This window comes from Cynocephalus volans, chromosome 13 (genome assembly GCF_027409185.1).
Source record: "Cynocephalus volans isolate mCynVol1 chromosome 13, mCynVol1.pri, whole genome shotgun sequence".
Lineage (NCBI taxonomy): Eukaryota > Metazoa > Chordata > Mammalia > Dermoptera > Cynocephalidae > Cynocephalus > Cynocephalus volans.
In genome coordinates this window covers 82169889-82190968 of record NC_084472.1, presented here as the reverse complement: position 1 = coordinate 82190968, position 21080 = coordinate 82169889, and the positions used below count along the sequence as shown (strand labels likewise).

The 21080-nt window shown below is 32.2% G+C and overlaps 2 protein-coding genes across 2 annotated transcripts in view; one reads left to right on the top strand and one right to left on the bottom strand.

Moving 5' to 3' along the window:
* VEGFC (vascular endothelial growth factor C) overlaps positions 1-21080 on the top strand; it is a 130367-nt gene that overhangs the window by 81021 nt on the left and 28266 nt on the right. Inside the window, exons 2-3 of the mRNA XM_063077424.1 lie at positions 8719-8932; positions 10397-10587. Coding sequence (XP_062933494.1) covers positions 8719-8932; positions 10397-10587 — 405 coding nt within the window. The remainder of the gene's footprint in view (positions 1-8718; positions 8933-10396; positions 10588-21080) is intronic.
* LOC134362121 (2-iminobutanoate/2-iminopropanoate deaminase) lies at positions 13421-14381 on the bottom strand. The gene has a single exon (XM_063077455.1). The coding sequence runs from the start codon at positions 14321-14323 to the stop codon at positions 13910-13912; it is 414 nt and encodes a 137-aa protein (XP_062933525.1). The 5' UTR covers positions 14324-14381; the 3' UTR covers positions 13421-13909.

Genomic DNA, 21080 nt, shown 5'->3' with positions numbered 1-21080 from the left:
CATGTTTTCTGTTAATTACACTATTACTGCTATTACTAACTATAGCTATCTTCAAGTGCCCAATATATACAAGGCGTTAGGCTAGGCATTTGACATATATTATTTCTAGTATAAACAAGGCACTAGGGTAGGCATTTGATGTATATTATTTAATGCCATCAAGTATCTCAGGTTTTTTCAAAATCCATAATTAAAATTAGTCAAAGAAGAGGAAGGAGATGAAACTGCAAAAATTTTTGTATAACAATGATATTATTAAAATTGGGAGCATCATAGGTGTATTGGAGTGAATTATGTCCCCCCAAAACTCCCTTGAAGCTTGAATTATGTCCCCCAAGTTTTATGTATTTGAAACTTAGCCCCCACCAAGACTGTAAAGAGAGTGGGAAATGCTACTATGATAATTGAAAGGTGGAGCCTTGAAGATTGGATTGTAGGACCATACAGTAGTGAATGGATTAAAAATGGTGGTCAGGGGCATGGTTCTGAGGGCTTTAAAAGAAGAGGAGAGTCTATCTGTCTCTCTCTCTCTGCTCTCTCTGCTTCCACCATCGTGCAATGTGAGACCCCTGGGTCACTGTCACCACCACCAGATGGACTTTGGACTTCCTAGCCTCAGAAACTGTAAGCAATAAATTTTACTTTCTTAATAAATCACCCAGCTCCATGTATTCTGTTATAAGCAACACAAACAGACTAAAGTACAATAGGTATAAACCTACTAATATACTTAATATAAAAGTTAATTATAAAGCTATTGTCGTATGGTAGTATAATGATAGACCAGTAGAGTAATATACTCAGTATACTCACACTATACTCAAAAATCAGTTCTAAGTTCAATATAGGCCCAAATGTGAAAAGTAAAATTATAAAGCTTCTAGGAGGTAGCATAGGATAATATTTCCATAACCTTGGCGTAGGTAAAGACTTTTTAAAGAATACACCAAAAGCACTTAACTGTAAGGAAAAAAATCCAGATATCATTGATATTAAGAACTTTTTGTTCATCAAAACACTACTTAAAATGCAAGTTACACAGTAAAAGATGATGTTTGCAACATACACACCCATATCTGAAAATTCATATCCAGAATACATTATGAACTCTTACAAATTAATAACAAATAAGACAGGGAACAAAATGAATAAAAAGCTTTTAGTTGTGCCTCCTTAAAAGAGGCAAATGCAATATCCAAATAACATATGAAAGAGTGCTCAATATCATCAGTCATCCAGGGGCAGCACATTAAAACCACAGTGAGATATTATCACATACTCATCAGAATGTCTGAAAATTTAAAACCAACATTACTAGTTGTTGGCAAAGATGTGAAGCAAAGAGACTCATATATAGCACTCACGAGTGTAAATTGGTATAATTACTTTGGAAAATGGTTTGGCCATATCTACACAGCTAAGTATATACATACCTAATGAGCAATAATTCCTTTTCTAGTTATTTCTCTCTCAAAAGTGCATACTGTGGTCACCAAAAGACATGTAGAGCATACACTAGATGAATAAATTGCAATAGTTCATTAGATGGAAAACCAGACAGCAGTGAAACCAACTGCTTCATATAATAAGGATGAATCTTACAAACAAAAGGTTGAGAAAAACAACCCAGCACTAAATAAAGATTACATACTGTACGATTCCAGTTACATAAATTCAAAAGAGTAAAAACTACTTATGCTGATAGAAATCAAAACAATGCTTGGCTACCTTTGGTGGGGAGTTACAAATGGGAAGGAAAGTAAAGAGAGCTTCTGGGATGTGGTCAGTATTCTGTGTCATGATCTGGCTATGTTACAGGAGTTTGTTCAATTTGTAAAAATCAATCAAGCTTAATTACTTAGGATTTGTTTACTCTTCTGTGTGAATATTATTCATTAATTAAAAGGATTTTTTTTAAAAAAAGCATTACTAATATTATTTCCAGTACTAACTACTCATAGCATTAACAAAAACTAGTCTTTAAAACATCAGAGAAGAAATTTTACTGAAAGGAAATATTTTAATAAACCATTAAATTTTTTAATTACAAAAGAATTTTCTGAATAAACATTTTTCAAAAAAAATGTAAAACTTGTTTTCAAAATTGCAAGCAATCAAAGGAAAATAATTCTGAAACAATTTGTATTTACTTAGGAATGTTTTGTCTAAACTGCTACATTCTGTTTTTATTATAAAACAGGGGAACATGGTTGAGAAATGCCTATATGATGGGGGGGAAGGAGGGGGAAGAGGAATGGGTAAAGGGTCATGAAAATCAACTACAATGCATATTGAGAAGTTAAAATAAAATAAATAAAAGAAATAAAAGAAAATAATATAAGTTATCCTGGTCAATAAATCTCCGTAAGAATGATACAGTTACTAAGTCCAGCTGCTAGTGATATTTTAGATTTACTCATTCATTCATTCTGATGTCTCTGAGGGTTTAACAAGGTGAAATTCATGAAGATTTTCAACCTTCTGGCCTGTTTTTCAGAGGCTAATAAATGACCTATTCAGATCAATTATCTACCTGGCAAAGTCCACCCCTAAACCAACTGCATGGTTTTCCAACAGCAGCACTATTGACACATTAGCCTGGATAATTCTTTTATTTATTTATTTATTTATTTATTCATTTATTCATTCATTTATTGGTGGTAGGAGACTGTCCTGTGTGTTGTAGATTATTTAGCAGCATTCCTGACCTCTGCAAGTGCCAGTAGCAACCCGCCCTCAGTTCTAAAACCCAAAAATGTCTTTAGACATTGTCAAATGCTCCTGGGGAGAACAGTCATCCCTGGTTGAGAATCACTGCTCTACTGATGCACACGTGGGTATTTCAAAAAGTTCATGGAAAAATAGAATTAAAAGACAATACAAATCTTTCCATGAACTTTTTGAATTACCCCCTCACATATATGGGAATATTTGAGTGATAAGTTTTAGTTCCTTGGCATTTCCTTAGTATTCAGTAAACAATTGCATTCATTATTTTTGGCTTCACTTACTTGGTACTATTTTTGCAATCACATCTGGAGAAAGGTTAGAATTAATATTTCTTAGATCATTTTGCCATTGTATCAGAAAGTAAAGTCATTGAGGATTTCATTCCAGAATAAAAATCAAGCAAGCAGTTTTCAGTGTTTAGTGCAAGAAATCAGTGTGTATAGAGTGTCTTGTTTCCCACTGTGTTGGTTATGCAGACATAATTGATGATTTGTCTACTTTGGCATTAAATTAGAATGTTACCTCCCAAGTAACATAATTTAAAATGAATATTTAAAGTATTTTCAAAGAGCTTATCTCATTTGGATATTTGAAATAAATCTTTGATTTTTTATGTAATTCGTACATGCGACAAACTAAAAAATGACTTTTTATTTTACGCTGTCAACAACAAATATAAAAAGATTCCATTCTTTATTATGGCATTATTTCCAACATTTACAACAGAACATTTCAGGCAAATATTATATTTAATTTAAAACTTAAAACTTCCAATTAAAATCTTCCAATATTAAACTAAACTATAAATGTCTGTGGCCCATCAGATTGGTGTAGACATAGATGATAGGTGTCCTGGGAAAGTGAAAGAATCCCAGCTCTGATACCTTCATGGACGTATTAGGTAAAATGATTTGCTAAGGATATGTAAAACATTTATAAATTTCTATTCCTTTAAAGAACAGCATTTGAATTTCCATACTTATTTATGATTCTCTACTAAAAGGTGACTTTAAAAGTGAATTTTATAACTCTGTACTGGATGATTTCTCAAATGCAAAACTTCCATCCTGCCACCTAGCCCAATTTTTGCTTTAATAAAAGGTATTTTTAAATGATTAAAATATACTTTTAAAATTTGCCTAGCTAGATAATTAGTTGAAGGATATGGAAGAACCTACTAATTCATCTGTTAAGTAGGAAGGAATAAGTAAGCATTTAAATTAAATTTGCTATTTTAGGGGAAGAATAACTTCAGCAACCACTTATTCTGATGATTGGGGCTGACCCAATTTTCAAAGAACAAAAAAAGAAACACTAATGATCCTATAGAGTTTTTTACTTTGCTAACTACTTCATGATAGATTGATTCCTCCTAGTAATTTGGTTTCTTAGGAAAAAGAGATGACATTATATGATAGATAATATGAAAAATGTTTTCTTTTAAAACGTTATCAGTACATTTTTTATCTTGTTAAACTGATAATTTGACCAAGTAATCCTTTCTTTGCTTTATCTTATAAAATTGTCCATAGTAATGAACATTTTTTTCAAATATATTATTTGAGTCAGACTTTTAAAGACAGTGTACAGACAGTTTAAGAAAAATATAGACATTTCTTATTTCCAGTTTAAACATTTGTTTGTAGGTTATTTTCTCCCTCTCTCCCCAAGTTACAGAAATAGACAAGCAAGCAGATTTGTCTATGACCATTTCCGGCTACTTTATGAAAATATAATAGTGTGATTACACCTTCTCTGATGGACTCTTGCCCATTCTTTTAATTCTGATAATTATTATTTGGTAAGAATATATGCTTTTGATATCACTCATATGTGGAATATAAAAAATAAGTGGTTCTTGTAGAAGAAGAAAGTAGAATGATAGTTACCAGGCAGGGAGGGGAAGTGGTGAACTAAGGGTACAAAACTACACTGTCTACACTAAGTGAATCACTGCACAGTATATGCATATATTGAAATGACCCCACAAATATGTACAAGTAAATTTTAAATAAAGAAGAATATATGCTTTTAGCTCAAATGAAATTTTTCAAAATTCAAGTACACTCATATATCACTTAACAACGGGGATACATTCTAAGAAATGTCTTAGTCTGTTTCTGTTTATTAGAACAAAATGGACAATGTATAAAGAAAACAAAATGTATTGTTTACAGTTTCAGAGGCTGGGAAGTCCAAATTCCACGGAACACATCAGGTGAGGGTCTCCTTGGTGGTGGCTTTACAGCAATGTGGGGGTCTCACATGGCAGAAAATGGTGGAGCAGAGCAGAGCAAACTTCTCATGTGCTCTTTTTTTAAAGCCCTCAGAACCACGCCCACAACCACCATTAAACCATCAACTTAATCACCTCTTCAAGGCTCCACCTTTCATATACTATAATAGGATTTCCTGCCCTCAACAGTTACAGTGGGAATTAAACTTCTACCATATGAACTTTGAGAGACACAATTCGGTCAATCCACAGCAGTGTCGTTAGGCAATTTTGTCATTGTGTGAATATCATAGAGTGTACTTATACAAATCTAGATAACGTAGCCACAAAATATAGGTGGTCCATCATTGACTGAAACATTTTTATAAAGAGCATGGCTATATGCATTGTTTCATGAATTTCAACTTCACATAATTATTAAATGAGTGCCAAACATAAAGTTTTCAATTCCACCTCAAGTGCTCGCTTCATGTTGTTACTTTTCATAGTGAAGGAGAATTACGGAGTGCAGACAACACTCTGGAGCTCTTTCTCATAAGTTGTAGAAACAAAGATTTTGTATCATCCTTCTGATAAAGTAAGAAGGGTGCATTTTAGGTATATGAGTTACCAAGGAAAGAAATTATTCCTGATTTTCTGTAGCTTCTACCTTCAATATTTCACACTCAGCTTTGACTTCCAGCAGCATCTCAAAATCCACAACTGAATGTCATGTAGGTTGCCGCTTGCTAATGCATAAATGCTGAACGTCACATAAGCGTAATTACCAGTACTTCCTAATTGATGTATCTGTTGGAATGAAAAATTACTTTCCTTTTTAGATTTTTTAAGCTTTTATTCTAGTGAATATACATTTGTAAGGCACTGTTTTAGACTACACCAAATCCCTTAGGGAAATAAAAGGAATATGTTAATTATCAAGCAAATAATCTCAATGTTCTAGAAAACATTGGTGAACATAAAGTCTCAAGAAAGCACTAAGAAGGAACTTGACTTTGATACGTGACTTCCACTTGAAAGATCTTGGGTATACCTGGTTCAGAACTCATCCTAGGTTACTGTGACCTCTTTAAATCCTTCAAAAGTAGAATGTGCATGTGAATGTGCAATTGTTAGCTGGTAATGCCTGTCCTTAAGATTGAGGTCTTCTGAGCAGCCCAATGACTATTCGCTGGGATGTTCTGAACAGTCCTTTCACTTAGCTGAAAATGCTCAATTCCTACTTCATTTAGAGTGAAAATGCAGAAGATATATCTAAAGAAGAGCTGCACCAGAACAGTATGAGTTCATAATGATGTTAAAATTTTGATGTATTTTAAAAACATTTTCTGTACTGTACTTCTGTTTCCTAAAGGTCTTGACAAGAAATTCTACCCCTGACTGCAAGTTATATTACACTCCTATGTCAAATGTCTATTTGAATCATCACAAAAACTCTAGAAGGAAGATATTATTATTCCCAATTTACAGAGTAAAATGAGGATCAAACAGATGAAGTCTAATGCTACTCAATTAAATATAGTCTGTAGTCAAGATGGAAATCTGGGTCTTTTGATACTAAAGCTTGTTTCTGTTTTTTTTTTTTTTTTCACACAAGTATAATCGCAGTTTAGTGGGAAAAACTAAATTAACTTTTCAGGCTCCAAGCCATTTTTATTCCATTTATCTGTGATAGCCCCTGCTTTTGTCAATGACTGTCAAAATTTAAATAATATATCAAAGGCATGCTCTATGCAGAAATAAGAGCAGTTAAGTAAATGAAAGGGAGTAATGAGAGCTAATAATAAGGCCTGCCAATATGCTTAGGAATGATTTCTTAGAAAGTTTTGTTCTGATTATAAAAAGTTAAATATATTCATGATTTAAAATTTAAAATACAGAAATGTATGCAGAAGAGCATATTTACTTTAATCCTACAATTTGGAGAAGGTAACTGTTTTTTTGCTGCATATCTTTTACTTTTAAGTCTATATAACACACATATGTAATCTATCTATATATAAATTTTGTTTTGTGAACAGATTATACTATATATATGATCCTTGTGTGGGTATGTAGTGTGTAAATTGTGTACGCTACTTTTTCATAGACTATATTATGAAACTCTTTTCATCTCTGAATTATACATCTGTATCGCATTTAACAGTGTCATTACATTACTTTCTGTTTGTACTTTGAGTTTTGTCATTGTCATTGATAGTGATATCTCCATTCCATCACCACTCTTCATTTATTCAATAGGATTTTATTTATTTTATTTTATTTGCTGAATGGTATATCAAGAATCATCCCATATATTCCAGAATAGATTACTATCAACATTTGTATGACATAGACCTAAAGAAATTAGGTGGTATGCTCAAGTCACACAGAAAATAATGGAGAAGGGGGAAACCCAATAGTCATAGCCAATTTCATTATCTAGTAGGAAGGAACAAATTTTATAATCTACTGCCTAATTTTTAGGACGCTCCATAGTAATGTAAGAAAATAGCATTAGATTATGTTTCTCAAAATATAGTACAAAAATAACCTACATCAGAATAACTTTATTAAAAATGGTAGTGAGCAAGGCTTTCAATTAAATAGTATCTCAATTTTAAGACAGATATGTGAGTTTTGTGTTTCAAAAATTAGAAAGGGAAAACTAAACTATAACTTATTAAAATTTAAACTCTTGTTCCCCATATAACAATCCATGGGGAGGTGGGGAGCAGTTATCTTCATTTTTAACAGTTCTTCAGCTGACTCCTATGCACACTACTTTTGAGAACCAGTGTCTGAAGTATTTATTTATATATTTAGATTTAAAATCTGGGTTAATCAGAAAAATATAAAATAAACACTTGAGAATATATTTCATTTTACAGATAGATAATGCTTAAAATTTTCCATTTTTCCTAATTTTAAAGTACAATTTGGAAATGATGTGTCTTTTCTTACATATGGTAACTACTTGAATATGACTTGGATTCAAATGTTCTACTGTTAAGTACACTTATATAAACAGCTAACCATTTATAAGCAGATTTAGTGTTCTCTGAACTATGGCATGCCTATGAAAGCATCATAAATCTTGATGAATTTTTGTTGAAATATTGGGAGATTCTGCTAAAGTATATCCCTTACTGTGATACTGTTGTTGAAATCTCATTTTTCATTTGATTATTCTAAAACAGCTTCCATGAAAGTAAGATTCCTAATTTCAAGCATCTTGCCTAATACATTTTATTGCTGCTGATGAGCAAAAAATAAGCAAAGCAATAGAGTGGATTTTAGTGTAATTTATTTATATAGGAGGGTAAGACAAACATGAATATATTTTCAAACTTACAAATTCACCAATTATACAAGAGTAATTATGATTTGTAATAATGAACATGCTAATAATATTGTTTTCATCATCACGTGTTGTACACAAATACTGACAGTCATCTCTATACCCCATAAATATGTATAATCAATATGTTTCAATTTAAAAATAAATTTTAAAAAGCTATAAATAAAACAAACTACTTTAAAATTATTTTTTAAATTATATCTCATAATTTTTGTATTAAAACCAAAATATACATTTTTAATTATTTTGATTCATAAATATGAAAATAATTTAACCAGGAAAAGTTAACTAATTCAGGAGTAATTAATAGTATCTTTATTAGGGAATATTAAATCTAAAGGTTTTTTTAGTGCATCTGTTTTCAAATCCCTTAATCTGGTAAGTAATTGACCTTGTATTTTTTCTTTGACAGGCTTATGCAGGCAAAGATCTTGAGGAACAGTTGCGGTCTGTGTCCAGTGTAGATGAACTCATGACAGTACTCTACCCAGAATATTGGAAAATGTACAAGTGTCAGTTAAGGAAAGGAGGCTGGCAACATAATAAAGAACAGCATAACCTCAAAACAAGGACAGAAGAGACTGTAAAATTTGCTGCAGCACATTATAATGCAGAGATCTTGAAAAGTAAGTATGGGAAGGAAATGTAAAATAAGCCTCATATATCAGACCAGTGAAAGTCTCCAGCCAGGTCCTTTAATTTCAGCATTTGAACCGCTGAATATACTTTTAGGGCTAAAAATAAATAGAGAATAAATACCCTCAAAATATAAGATTTTATGATTTCACTTTGGTGATAAGATGATTTATTGAAATACAAAGATAGAAAGATACATGCATATCAGTAAATTTTTAAAAATTGAGATGATATCCCATTATAAAATTTTAAAAACGTATGCTATAGATATATTTTACAAACTATACCAGTTTAGTCATTTAAACATTCTATATCTTACAAAATAATTGTACATAAAATTTCTTTCTGATTTGGATTTAGAAATGCTTCATTTCTCTCAAAACAAACCCAAATGACCTTTTCAAATGCTGCTTGCCTTGTTGCTTTATAGACAACTGGCTCCAGAGCTGGACATTAGTAAAGCCAATGAGATATCTAGCATAGAGCTTCCCTCAAAATTATGATGCTGGATAAAATGTCATAATATAATTTAGTGAGCTAATTTTAAAAAGTAATTCCCTTCAGCTATTAATTACTATGAAGGTTTAACATTGCAAAGTATTTTGAGAACCAAAGCAAACAAACAAAATGGCTTCATGGTTGAATAACCAAAAGTTTATGTCCTTTTCTCCCCAAAATTTTATTTTAGGGAAAATATGGGAGAAATAAGCTAGAACACTTAGGAAATACATCATTTGTAATGCCGTATTGATTGAATCAACAGTGTTATCGGTAAACCACTAACTCATTGGAAACAGAATTCCAAGAGAGAGCATGAAAGGGATAGGAAAATTTGACTTTCTAGAAAAAAGTTAGTTCAGGATACAGTTCCCTAGTTGGTGGAAAATAGCTTTGCATTTCACAATGCTATCACCGTGACATTACCCAAAGCTGCCAAATAGCCTGCCTGAAAATGATTTTTGAATTGAAGCCAAAACCATTGCCATCTTCTCATTTACATCTCAGTTCAAAAAGGAAAATAAGATCATGTTGTTCACATTTGCTTTGAGATAACAAAAATAGTGTATACTGTAGCAAATGAGAATGACTATCTCTGCATGTCTTATAAACATCCATATGTTAAATTTTCATTTTCTTAAGTAAGGAAAACCAAACATAAGTGCTGTGGGATATCGGTGTAATTTTAAGAAAGCACAATCCTAATTTAGCTCATTACCTGGCTGTAGAAATGAGGGATTTTTTTTTTAGAAAATATCCTTAGCTGCTCTGTTAAAATACTGTATCATATTCCCATGCACAGGGCAATTTAGAGTCCCATCTACTATTTCTTTAAAGTTTTGTATTATAATTAAATCTTAAAATCTGAAATCAAATGTGAGTGAGTTCCTACTGCTGTGGGCTCTTTTCCCTTTGGTGGTGTCTATATACTTATAAATTCCCCTGTGACTCGACAGGTATCGACAATGAGTGGAGAAAGACTCAGTGCATTCCACGCGAGGTGTGTATAGATGTGGGGAAGGAGTTTGGAGCAGCAACAAACACCTTCTTTAAACCTCCGTGTGTGTCCGTGTACAGATGTGGGGGCTGCTGCAACAGTGAGGGGCTGCAGTGCATGAACAGCAGCACAGGCTACCTCAGCAAGACGGTAGGTATTTCACGTTTCAGCCATGCTGGGAGCCCTCTCGATCAGAACTTTGAGAGTAATGTGCTTAAACGTGTGGTCTCTTTAAAGTAATTTAGTTTGCCTCAGAGTTTCTTATAGTTTCTTTAGACCGTGAAATAAATTTTTTAAATTTTGTTTTCGATGATAAAATAGCCCAAAGAAAGTAAGTGATACTTTATGAACTGGTCATATAGTGGAAACAAAACCTAGTGAATAAAATAATAAATACGCATATGTATGTGCGTGTGGTGTGTGACATGAAGTATATATACATACACATACGCACACCCGAGGGATCTACAAAAAATTTATGGAAAGATTCATATTATCTTCTAATTCTATTTTCTCATAAACTTTTGGGGGTACCCCTGTATGTGTGTGTGTGTGTGTGTGTGTGTGTGTGTGTGTGTGTGTGTGTGTGTGTGTGTGTGTGTGTTTGTATATGTAGTATACATATATATACACACACATGCATGTGTATGTCTTGATATTTAAGCATTTTCATTTGGTAGTTAAATAATTTTAAATGATTAAATGTTCTGATTATAGAGATACAGCACAAATTACATATTCAAAATATCTAATTACATGCATGTGTTCTGTGAACAGTGGTGTGGTATTGAAATAAGCCATCACACTGAACAAATTTATGATGTTCTTTTAGAAAGCAAAGGAATTCATTCTGGCACTATCTCAAATATTTTGAATAACCTGAGAAGTCCATTACATTAGATGTTAAACTTCTAATAAACGACCAAGAAACTTCTCTTGAAGTTTGGCTGGGATCAGTAATTTTCAGAGCAGGAGCACAGAACTGCTTTGTAGGTCTTCTGTGGCAAGAGGTCAACTATTGGAGAACATGCGCATGTGCTTATGATAACCATGGGAGTGTTTGAAACTGTGTGTATCACTGTCCTCTACACAGAAATGTTTGGAGAAGTCCAGTGCTGTGAGTGGGCTGATGCAAACTTCTCCCTGAAAGACAAAAATGTGGTTGCCCTAAAGGCTTTTGGAAGCTATTTTGAGAGTTGGACTAGTATAGATAAGCTGGCTACATTCAGAACTGTCATTTGAACTTTAGAACGAAAAAAGAAATTTGTTGGAAAAAAGCTGATGTTAGATTTGATTCGTACAATGTGGAATGATAGCAAATTAACATTTTAATTTCATACAAACTTTAGCTGATCTACATGGTGCCTACTAATAAAACCTTCTTTTATTTTAATATAAATGGAAATGAAAGTTAAGATTATTGTCTCAATTCTTTCAACTGCATTTTCCCATCTAGTTGAATATTTCTAAAATTTTTATTTTAATGATCATTTGGTCTATGAGTTTGGAGACACTGTCCTATTATACATCCCAAATTAATTGCCTTTTTAAAAAAGAATTCTATTTCTTTATATTGTTCACACACTTGATGAAGAAACAAGCCATTTCAGATACTAAGATTTGCAAGAGGAAACAAAAAACGAAATATAAATCTGAATTTTCTATTGAACTTGCCTCTGCCTCTACTCTCAATGTTAAAAAAATGTTAAAGGTGATGCTTTGGGGTCTTATATCATTCCCATTATTATCATAATTAAGCATAGCCATATGAAGTTTATTTTTTGATTATTTCCTAAAAATACAGCATAATATAGGTTCATTCTAGCATGTGTTAGCAAGGAAAGAAGTATGGCTCTAAATACATTCATTCATTTAGAAACATTATTAGTGAAATGTATTGTTGTGGGAGTGTGACTACATTTCAGTGCTTGAGAAAATTCTAATATTTTAATGGACTTATATATGATTGTAGTGTTAGGGCATGCTAAAACTTATTCTTGCTTTATCCCACCCCAAGTCTTTATTAAAAACAATACATTTTTTTTAACTAAGAAATTATAGTTTTATATTTTATACTATTCTGAACAAAGTAATACTAATTTAACTGGTTTTACTGAGTTATGTATTTATCTTACCATATCCCCGAAGTAAAACAGGATTCTTTAAATTCCTCTAACAAGTATTGGAACTAAACACTTTTTATATCAAATAGAAACACTTATGCCAAGATATTCTCTAAAAGATAACATTTATTTTAAAAAGATATTAATATTAAAAATGTTGCTGCTTTTATATTCAAGCCAAACTCCATAAAAGAAATTTTGGCCTACTAAGTCTCTTGAAAAATATGTGTTTTTTTTTTTTTTTTTTTTTAAGATAGAGAAAATAAATATGGGTGATTTAGGAATTAAAATATACTTTTTGGGGGGAATACCATTAACAGTGTATATTTTAAAATAATCCAGTTAAACGATATGATGTTTTCTAGATTATAGTGTTTATTTTTATGGTGTTTGATTTAAATCAAATATCAATTGGATGATCTTTGGCAGGTCTAGATATACCAATTGCATTTTTCTTTTAAAAATGAAATGACATGGAATAGACTGAAAAGATAATTTTGAAGAATTATTTCATTAAATAGACAAAATGTGGAGCTCCTTATTATTTAAAAAATGCCTTATTGAATTTAGTTGTCAGATGAAATTTTATTTTCAACATGCTCATATTGTAAATAGGTAGAGTTAAATAATAATTATTGTAGTGTCAGGATTTTCTTGTTTGTTCATTTCTTGAAATTCCCATTTTTCTATAGTTAATATATTTTCTTAGTGAAAATCAGTTATCAACTGACAATATTCCAAAGCTATTTTTCATTCTTAATTTCTTTCATAAATTATTATATTACGTGTTCTTGAGTTAATATAGAGAACATGTCTTAAAATGAGTCTTTTTTTTTTTTTTTTGGAAGTCTGCATGTCTTTTATTTCCATTAGAAAAATATTATCTATATAAAATTTTGGTCCACTTTCTTCTTCTTTACCTCTACCATTCAAATTTAAATACTTTAATTGTACTCAATATGTGTCATAATCACATCTGACATAAGAACTAAATATTTCACATCATTAAATTAACAGAATTTAATTGTATTAGGTGTGCTCTTGATTATCTCGGGAACAATAACTCATCTTGCCTACATGTTATTTCCCTTTACTTTTATTTATTTGAGTAACTATGTAATGAGTGTCTCTTCTACATTTGGTAATATGGGTGTACCTGTGTGTAATTTAAACACCAGTAATTGGATTCACTATCTAATCTTCAAGTCATGTTCAACTCTCCCTATTATGTGGTATTTCCATAATCACTCCATATATTTCAGTCAAACTTACACTTTCATCAATTGTTAAAATTAAGATGTTAATTTAAAACATAATGAAAAATCCAGACTAAATAACATGGGGCCCACTTATAGTCCTGCTGTTGTGAGAGGTCCTTGGACAGCTACTGCTTCAATCTCGACACGGCCTCCTTTAGGCAAAGCAGCAACCTGGTAAGCAGCTCTTGCAGGAAAATTATTCTTGAAATACTGTTTGTAGATTTCATTGACAGCACCAAAGTCATTTATATCAGCCAGCAAAACAGTTGCTTTTACCACATTAGTGAAGTCACAGCCTGCAGCTTTCAGAATTTCACCCACGTTTGTAAGAGCTTGTTTAGTTTCTTCCACTACCCCTCCTGGCACAAGCTGTCCACTAGAAGGGTCCATGCCTAGCTGTCCTGAAATGTAAACGGTCCTGCCGACTAACACAGCTTGACTGTAGGGACCAATGGCCCCTGGGGCTTTCGCTGTGCTTATCACTCTTCTGACCAAGGACGACATGGCAGATCCTTCTCTCTTGCAGCCCCTCCAGTAGTCGACTTTACACCAGCCCCTCTCGCTTCTCCTAAAATGAGTCTTTTTAAGAAATGTCTAAAGCATGATCGCTGGGATCTTTGCCCCAAAGTTTTGTATAATAGTTCTTTAAAGAAGCTCTTTTTCTCCATAACACCAAACTCACCCCCCAAAAACAATAACAGCACTATAAAAAATATCCTGGTCTTCTAGTTTTGCCTGTCTTGTTGAGTGACTTCTCTAGTCAGAAACAGAGGGAGTCATCTTTGGTTTTCCTTTCTCCTTTCACAAATACAATCTGTCACCAAGTCATAGCTTCCTTGACCATAGCTTTTGTGCTTCCAGTGCTCTAGGCTTTCTTTGATTCGTGAGAACCACATGTTCCCTCGGCTCCAGAGCCTTTGCACACACACATCTTTAAGTTAACCTGGCCTTTTAGTCTCCTCCTTCCTAAGGTACCAGTTATTGAGATCTCAACTCATATATGAAAGTGGTTCAAGGAAGTCTTTGGGTGAGATTTTTCTGACCTCCTTAGATGAGATCCAATATTTCTATTAAATGCTTTGTAGTTTCCTATAATTTTTTTTCATAGTACTTCCTATAGCTTGTAGTCATGTAGTTTATAATCATATAGTCATTATTATTTGACTCACGTCTGTCTCCTCCATGAAGGCAAAAACGGGTCCATTTGGTTCATTAATTGCCCCAGTACCTACCATGGAATTAGTGCACAGGTCCCTTTCAGAAGCACATTAAAAACTCTGGACCCTTTCACCAGAACAAATGAAAGTATACACATATCCTCAGCATTTTCCTCCAGTTTCAGGGAGTTGGTTCCCTGACCCATAGTCTTTACCTATTGAGCAAGGTTTTAAAACTGCTACCTTGAAGATTAATAATAATAAAGTAGTGATTAACTCACCTGTATAATTTTTTAATAAATGGATTCTTTTGCCAAATCAAAGTTTAGGCTATAAATTTAGCTCAATCATTTTAAAATACCTATTTCTTTAACAAATAAGGGATAAAATTCTTCTCCCCTCCCCCGTTAGTTGATATGAGCAAAAGCCAACATTCTATTTCTCTTACTATTGGTTTACCAAATAAATGTGTACTTTTTGTATGGACAGAATAGACAGACAACAGGAGTACCTTAGGTAGAATCAAATTCGGAAAACAGTAAATCAGTATATCGTTAGAAAGCAAAATCAATAAATTTAGTCTTCAGTTAACCATCAGTTGTTTTTTTTCTCTGACCACTACATATTTATTTCCTGCATTGGTCCAATTAAGTATCGTTTCACCTAATTGGTATCAGAGTGGAAGTATTTATTCAAGGGTAAGTCTGTATACACAGTAGCATATAAACTGCTCTGTCAGGATGGAAACCTTAGAGGGATTTAAGCTTTAGAACTTGAAAAGCTTCAGGGCTAAGAAGAACATTTAGTGCTGAAGTTAAGGTGCATGTAGGTAAAATAATTTGGCCCAGTACACTCAGTACTTAAACATCAAATATGATATTTTTTTCTATAAGAACATTAAGTCTACTTTAGATCATATGGAATCATCTCTTGATATATTTCATCTTTTCAGCTGCAGGCTTCACAGAATTTAGGATTAGTTCTATAATAGATTTATGATGTTGATATTATTAAATTTATCAGATTCCTCCCAATCATATTCTCACATGAAAAATAGGGATTTATCTATAAAATTTCTGAAGTCTGTTTTTTTGTTGTTGGTTTATGTGTTTTTTCAGTTTTGTTTTGATACTTTTTGATAGTCTTGCAATAATCACAATTCTTATAAATTCTGATCTGCAAAGCAGTAATTTTAAAAAATTTTATATATTGTTATAACAGCACAGTAGTTATTTTGCCATTTCAATTTTTTAAAGATCTCACATATTTGAATTACACATTTGAAGTTAATTTAAAAAGTGGTACATACACCTGGTGTCTGTACCAAGACACCTTCTCTTCTGACTCTGCACAGTCCCCTTATGTTTCCTCATCTACTTTTTTGCTCTTCATGATGGTGACTCCCAAATTCTTTCTCCAGTTCAGAACTCTCTTCTGATTTCCATACTATCTACTTTACCTTGTGACTTGGCTTTCCCTCAGATAGATCCAAATCAATGTGTCTCACATTGGAGTGATGACCTATCTCCCACCTCCACCCTTGCCCCTGCCCAAATAAACAAGCAAGTAAATGAATCCTGTTCTCTTTCCAGTATCTCTATCTTAGTAAATGACAAAGTCATTCATTCAGTTGGTCAAGCCAAGTTATTCTTCCTTTCACTAAAAGCCCAATCAATAAGTCCTGTTAAATCTACCTTCCAGACATCTCTAGACCCATCCAGTGTCTTCATTCAGCTCACCCCACTCTTGGTCCAGGTGACATTTATCTCTCACCTAGACCATTAAACCTGGGCCAGCCTCATAACTGGTCTCCTACCTCCTTTTGTACTTCAATCCATTTGCCACATATTAGCAGTGAGATTTTCTTTTCTAAATAATACTTTTTAAAATGATAGTTTTTAGCAGTTTTAGATACTGCTAAGAACTCTTTAGTAACATTTCATTACTGGGACTGAGCCAGCAGTCACCTAGTGTTATTGATAAGCTGGGTCACTCAAGCCAGCATCTGTTCTGATTGACTGGTGCAAATGCTTTTAAGTTGTTAAATATTTTGAATGGCACCCTTCTTTAAGACAAAAGTCCCTTAACATGATTTATTCAGTCCTCCATGATCTGGGTGTGACCTAAATCTCCAGCCTGAATTGTAACTGCTCTTTCTCTCAAAAACTCCTTTTCACCAGTACCCATTTTCTTTTAGTTCTTTGATTATGTCAGTATCTCTCACCTCCAACATTACAGTGCTACACTGCTTGAAATATCTCCTTACACACTATCCCCAGATTTCCATTTATCTAGTTAATTTCTACTCATCCTTAGCCTAGACATGTCACTTCCATGAGAATGTGTTGTATGCTCCTGTAGCATCCTTTATTGCCCATATTTTAACATCATTACTTTATCTGTCAGTTGTTTTATTCCCTAAGCTCTAAACTCTATGAAAGCAAAGATTGTGTTTGCTTATCATCCTGGACCATAGTGCAGTAGTTGGCATATGGCAAACACTTGGAACTGAATAGAATGAAGACTTGAATAAAAGGAAACAAATTTGGGGTCAAAGGTAGAGTTTTGAACATGTTGATTTTGAAGAGTCTGGGTGATATTTACATGGAGATATCAGAAAAGGTTGGACATGTAATTCTGGGATTCCAGAGAAGTGATTGGGTTTTAGAAATAGAATTGGGAGGAAGCATCATATTGATAAATGTTACCTGAAGCCCTGGTGTGGTTGTTAACACTTAGAGAATCTCTGTATCAAAAGAGAAGAGCAAAAGCCAATATCAAGAGAAAGCCAGAATTCATTGATTGTCCCATCCTTTGATTTTGTAACATCATAGCATTCTCCTGCCCTATAGTCAAAGAGATCATTTTAATTTAAATTCAGTTAAGCAAGTATATGTTGTGCACCTATTATGCGGTGCTTCATATTATGCTTTTTAATGGGTATTCAAAGATGTACAGATCTGCCCTAATAGAGCTTTCAATTTAGCAAGGGAAATCAGCATTTATCAAGTAATTAAAAGCAGTGTAAGTGTTATGAAGGAGAAGTACAAAGTTTATGGAAATGCACATCAGGAGGTTTACAAACCAAAGGAGTGCAAGGCATGAAACTCCTAGAGGCGGTCAGGCAATGTTCATTCATTTATGTTTACATTTTTACAAATATTATAATTTATAAAAGCTTGTACTTAATTAATACCTTTTCCTGAGTTTATTCAGTTTACTATATTATCTATGTAGTATATACAGGAGTGTGTGATGATTTCTTTCAAATATAAAAGGAAGGTTCTTATTGCTATATTTTCTGAAGGCAAAAAAAAAAAAAAAAGTTTTTGTTTTGTTAAAAGAGTTCCTGACACTTTTTTTTTTTTTTTTTAAGCAAAGTCACCAATTGTGGTCGCATAAATTGTAAGGACACTGTACCTTAAGTAATGTTAACCAAGTTTCTTTATAGATGTTTCATCGAAATTTTTTTTATGGGGCTCAATGAAGGGCAGGTTGTCAGAAGGTGTAGGAAACCAGCTGTTAGTTGAAAAGTAAAACCATATGCACTAAGCATTCTAAAGTGAACTAATTGATAACAACTGTTACAAAGTCCTCCACAACTAATATCTAAGTGGCTTTGAAAACTTACGTAGATTGGATGTCTTTTTGACCTCTTTCATAAACATACAGTTTAAGTATATTTTCTTATGAGAAGTTGTATATTTAAGAGATATAACCAAAAAGTAGAAAGTTAGTTTTGCAGAAGGTAAAGTATTTAGTGATCTGTCTTCACCAAATATTTGGATTAAGAGGTTATTTGAATGTTAGTATTTACCTTATATTTTTTATTGAAGATAGGAATGAACGGAGAAAAACTTCTGCATCCTTGGAAATGCTGGGGATAGAGATAAAGTAAATAGTGTCTCTTTGTGTGTTTGTTAGTGCCAGACTGAAGAAGCCAGCTGGTTCTGAGAGCTAGGTCTCAAGCTAAATCTGATAAACATAAACAGCATTATTTAAAATGTCATATTTTTATCTTAAAAAGAAATAGACATTTATTTTTTCATTATTTTATCAAAAATATACATACATAATTGTAATATTAGATTATATTTGATTTAAATTGAATGTTTCCTAAAATTTCACAGCAAAATATATTTAAAACTAAATAAAACATGCAACTATATAATGAAACAGATTTTATTTTGCACTGCAATCATAGATTTTATTTCCATTAATTAAACAGAATGCTATGGCAGTCTGAAAGATTAATTTATTACATTCATATGTATTCAGGAAGTAGAATGTGATTTGTGTTGTATCTTCAGCATATTTATATTTGGCAAGCACAGTTGTTGGAAATCAGGTATTATCCTGATGGGAAAAGAGAATTCTACACCAATATAAGTTAGGAGTTTCTTTAAGAATAATATTTGCCTTAAGAAAATAACTAATGCATTTATGAAAAATACACGTTTTTTCCAACTCAAGGTACTGATTGGGTTCACAAATTTAATTCAGTATTTCTACACCTTCTGAATTGAGATTTTTATTTTAATTGTAGTACTGTATGTACATTTTATATATAATAATATGTTATAAATAATTCAGTGCCAGATGTAAATCTGTGAGGCTGTCTGCTATCCCATATTCTTCCCAGACCCAAATTAAGTTACATAGGTCCTTAATAGCTGGCCATGTGATTGTAATACTCAATGAAAATGCTAACAATGAACCTTCCATTTTTAGGGATTATTTCTTTAAAATGTTGTATACTTTTTAAAACTGCATTTATAATTTTTAATCATACTCTTCAAGGGCTACATATTGTTCATGTACTTAATTAATGGACTCAAGTTTGGAATATTTAAATTTAAATTAAATATGCTAGTAAGGTATTATGATCCAAAGAGGAATGTGTTATATTTTAGGTATAATAAAGATATATTAAAGGAAGGCATTTTTTTGTGTCATATTTGTACCCACACAAACATTTCTTTAGAATTTAATACTGAATTATAACCCACGATCCTCTCTTAAGTCAGTCAGTCTACACCTTTTTCTTGAATAGCCTGCAAGATAAGTAGAAATAGGACTTGTTGCTTTACAACTGTTGCTATGCTGGCATAAACAACCTATTGTTTCAAAATGTGGCTTTATTTGAGGTCCATTCTTGTTGGTGAGAATTGACTATTAAATATTCTAATTAAAGAATGCCAGTAGATAACAGCTAGGAACCTCCCAGTTGGAAATACTTGCCATTTCCTTTTGTTTATTATAGTTTTACAGAATACACAATCAGATTTTTTTTTTCCCAATTTCCAGCCTTGTTTAAATGCCCTTTTTATATAAGTTCTTTTGACCTTCTCCAAAACTAGCAACTCTTTTAATAGGTATATACTACCAGTATATGCCTATATAAAAGTATAAAACATCAGTCTCCATAATGAATTTTATTATTACTATTTAGATCCTAAATTAGACTCAAGTTAATATCTATTGTTTGAGAACAATTTACTTCATTACATAAAGCCATTTTAGTAAAATTATTTTTAAAATACCGAATTATAATTGATTATATTATCAATTAAATGTATCCTCAATTAGTATTTGCTGAATAAAAATACATAGACTTATTACCTAGTACTAAACATAATATGTAAATTTTGCATTCTATGAACTTAAATCTAGTATAGAAAATATTGTACACACATTAAAGCACAAAGTAGTCTGACAATAGTATATGGGTTCATATTTTATTAAAATATAAAAAGAACCTTATTGTCTCAAACAGTGATATGTTTAGATAGATCTTAACTCTTGAAGGAAAATTATAGTTATTGTATTGGTTAAGATTTTTATATTATTTCAAGAAAAGATTTCATAAAGGAGTTAAATTGCAGGGTCTTGTTCAGAAACAGCATTTATGGTAAACCACTTGGTATTTAAAAAATTCTAACATACTGTGTGTGTATATAAATATACACACACACACATTACATATATGTTTTTTTCTCATTCACTCTCGTTGTTAGTTTTGTTAACCATGAGCTACATAGGGGCAAGAATCACTACGGATGACTGCTATCCTGAGATTCTAGCAAGGAGCTTAGCATCATATA